Raw genomic sequence first — 3,280 nt, 5'->3', positions numbered from 1 at the left:
TTGAGAGAGACGCATGTCCTAGTCCTGATCATTTATCTGCGCGCAATACTATGATTTGGATCCAAGAGGGTGTACAATTCCATTAACCCTACAGAAAATATATTTGAAAAAACATACCTACTAATCATAATTCAACAAAAATGTATAGGCTGCTATAGAGACATGTCTACAAACGTTCAGGTAATGTTATAACTTAATCATTTGTAAAATGTGCTTTAATTGTATGCAGCAATTATGAATTCCTCACTGTATGAAATCCAGGTACACAGTGCATTGAACAAAGTAATGAGGAACTTTGTTTGCCTATTATTGCCTTTAGGGAGGCCTGTATGTAATATTACATGATATAATTGGATTATAATGGATTCACCTCTCACATCCCTTCCCTAAAGATGTGTTGGTTCTGTAATCCCTCCCTTAAATGAAAATAAAAACACTGAAGAATACTGTATGTATTCGTTATAAAAGCTATACAAATGTAAAGAATATGTATTTGATTATTATTTTTCTATACTTCAATAGGCTAGTTTAATCCTTTATCAAATCATTATTCAACGATATCAAATTGAGCTGTGTAATTTATTTGTAAAAAAATTACAAAATAAAATAAAATGCTTAAAGGTCAACATTCTGGAATGGTTGGGAACAATTCCTCAAGGTGCTATTTGGAACAAAGGTTATTACAAAGGTTTACATTTGCTTTGGGACTGCCAGAACAGTAGATCCATGCAACTTTTTAAAGCATCAACAAACAGACAGAATCAGTAGTTGGTTTTCATGTTACTCAGTTGACCTGTCCTGAGTCCTCCAATTTACCACTCCTTCTCCTGGCATCTCCATTGCCTTCGGGGTCAATCGGGTCAGTTTGTTGTGACAGGGCAGTGCCCATTTTGGTGCCAGCTGACCCATCCCCGTAGGTTGGCAGGGAGCGTAGGACCTGCTCACTGGGGCGTTTCCAAGAGGGGCGAGTAACGATCCAGAGAATTATTGCGCCAAAAACTACTATCAGTACTCCCAGCACATTTACAAAGTTGGCCTCTGGGGGAGAGTCCTTGTACTTGGGATATTTCCTGAGAGACAAAGAAGAGAGAGTTACCTATAGCTGTAATACCATTTTACGAAATGAGGTCTCTAAGTACCCAAGTTTACTATATTTCTCTGATTTCCTGCCTTGTAATACTTACAGGCCAAAAATGAGCTTCTCTGTGATGCCCATGAGTGCTGTGGTTATGACACTGGCAAAGATGAACAGGCCACTGTAGACGTGCAGGGGCATAAATGCTGCTCTCAGGTATATCGGGGTGATGGGTATCAAGTATATACACACTCCCAGAACAAGCTGCTCAGTAAAAGAGGAAAGATCAGGAAACTCTGTCAAGCATTGTAATAAAGAATGGCATGTGGTATACCTACTGTGCCATAAAATGCACTTCATAAACAGTCTTTATAAGCATCCATGCATAGAACTCTAGTTATGTGGTAGGGGGGAAAATATGAATAATGCTTTATGACAAAGCTTTATAACAATGTAATAGATATTATGAAGCAATCATTATGGACAGTTCTATAGCGTAATACTAGCCCACATTCAGTGCATGACTTGGGAAGGCGCTCACCGGAGCAGAGTACCGGCACCTCAAATGTTCTACTGCTTGAGCTCCTGTTCCTCTTCTAAAATATTAGCTCAAAAGTATTGTTGAGCTCCCGCCCATAAATATAAACAGTACCGGCACACAAAATGAGTACCATAACCTATTTCAGTCCAAGTCAAGCACTGGCTATATTATATATTTGAGGTGTGCTTACCTGTAGTGAATATAGTATCACCGCTGCTAGCCCCACCCAGCTGTGCAGGCTATACATGTTGGGGATGTTTTGTGCATTGTGGAAGTCAAATACTGCTACCAGAGATATGACAGCGAAAATGAAGGCCAATATGTTTAAGCCGGCATGAATAAACTTCATCATTAACTTGCTGCACTTCCAGGTCCATGGCAACCTATACACCACAATGGCTGAAACAGAAGAAGAAAAAAAACACTTATTCAACTTATTAATCATGAAAATGCATTCACTTCACAGTAATTGAATGGGAATAATACACCCTCAAGGATGAGCAATTCCTGCTATAAATACCAGATGTTGCAACATCCTGTTTTGACAGAATCGCTATGAGGTATACTTCTATTTAACTAATGTAAGTGCATACCAATCAAAGTTGCTGTGTCATTCAAGTTAATTAGCCTACACTAAAGGAGGTACTTCACGTGAAATAATGCAAATGAGTCTGGAATGTACTTTTGTAAATTATCAAAGGGTGCTATTGTTTTGGGCTACTCTGTCAGTAACTTTACTCCGAAATGCATCAAGGTAACAAATTACAATAGAGCACCTAACGTTTGTCTGCAAAAAAGTCGATAACAGGCTATTTCTACTAAACATTGACACGTTTAATAATGTATATTTCGTTCAATAACAGTAGCCCCTGACGTTACAGCCTTGCAAAACAGACTAATCTGTTCCAAGATTGATTCATTCCCAAACTTCACTGCTTGTTGAAATAACGTAACATTTTAATGTATTGACAGACCTCCATCGCTTCAGATTTGACTGAATTATGTATGTACAGAAGAGAGAAAAACAAACTTCTCACCAATTCCCTGCATAAAAATGAACCCGGTAACCATTAAAACAGGGTGCCAATTGAATTCCGCAAATTCTCCATCCCATGCTAAACCTTCCTTGAAGTAGAATACCCATCTCAAAACAAAAATTGTCGACACAAAACCAACGGATACAGCGGCCGACAGAGCGAACAGGAACTGCTTGAAATTCTCCATCGCCATCTCCTACGAACGCACTCCAACACTGGACTAGAGGAATTTCAAGAGGTTACTCAGGGGGGATGGGTCATGACTCTTCTTCATAACAGAAGGTCTGAATGTTTTTAACTACCAGTTTTGTAACCGCAGGTTGTTACAAAAGCGCCAGCCCATTCCCGCCACCATTTCTTAAAATATTTTTTATGTCGATATTAACTCAAACTTTCATGGTATGCAAGTCAAAATGTTGAGATATGTATTCGAAATTACGAGATATGCAAGTAAACATTTCTAGATACTAAGTCGAAATGTTGAGATAGACCATAATCATAGGATATGCTTCTTCATTTGGAGCATTGTGTGGTGATTTCAGAGGTGGCACCACAGGTCCCAAAGCCAGTGGTTGTGGTGGGGGGGTGGGATTGTTTTCCTGATCTGGAGGGTTTACCTAACCAGGT

At 39.1% G+C, this 3,280-nt stretch overlaps 1 protein-coding gene across 1 annotated transcript; it reads right to left on the bottom strand.

Annotated features, from left to right (window-relative positions):
- Positions 1-565: 565 nt before the first annotated feature.
- On the bottom strand, positions 566-3,103 carry LOC106586222 (plasma membrane ascorbate-dependent reductase CYBRD1). The gene is made up of 4 exons (XM_014173259.2): positions 2,654-3,103; positions 1,807-2,015; positions 1,185-1,339; positions 566-1,070 (listed from the first exon to the last, which is right to left on the bottom strand). The coding sequence occupies exons 1-4, from the start codon at positions 2,844-2,846 to the stop codon at positions 785-787; spliced, it is 843 nt and encodes a 280-aa protein (XP_014028734.2). The 5' UTR covers positions 2,847-3,103; the 3' UTR covers positions 566-784.
- Between the last annotated feature and the right edge of the window lie 177 nt (positions 3,104-3,280).

Source organism: Salmo salar, chromosome ssa25, assembly GCF_905237065.1.
Source record: "Salmo salar chromosome ssa25, Ssal_v3.1, whole genome shotgun sequence".
Lineage (NCBI taxonomy): Eukaryota > Metazoa > Chordata > Actinopteri > Salmoniformes > Salmonidae > Salmo > Salmo salar.
This window is presented reverse-complemented; position numbering and strand designations above follow the sequence as displayed.

Coding starts and splice junctions, on each gene's coding strand:
- LOC106586222 (XM_014173259.2), bottom strand. CDS start 2,846: ATGGCGATGGAGAATTTCAAGCAGTTCCTGTTCGCTCTGTCGGCCGCT. Junction 1,340..1,806: donor TGATACTATATTCACTACAG/GTAAGCACACCT, acceptor TTTACTGAGCAG/CTTGTTCTGGGAGTGTGTAT. Junction 1,071..1,184: donor GAGAAGCTCATTTTTGGCCT/GTAAGTATTACA, acceptor TTTGTCTCTCAG/GAAATATCCCAAGTACAAGG.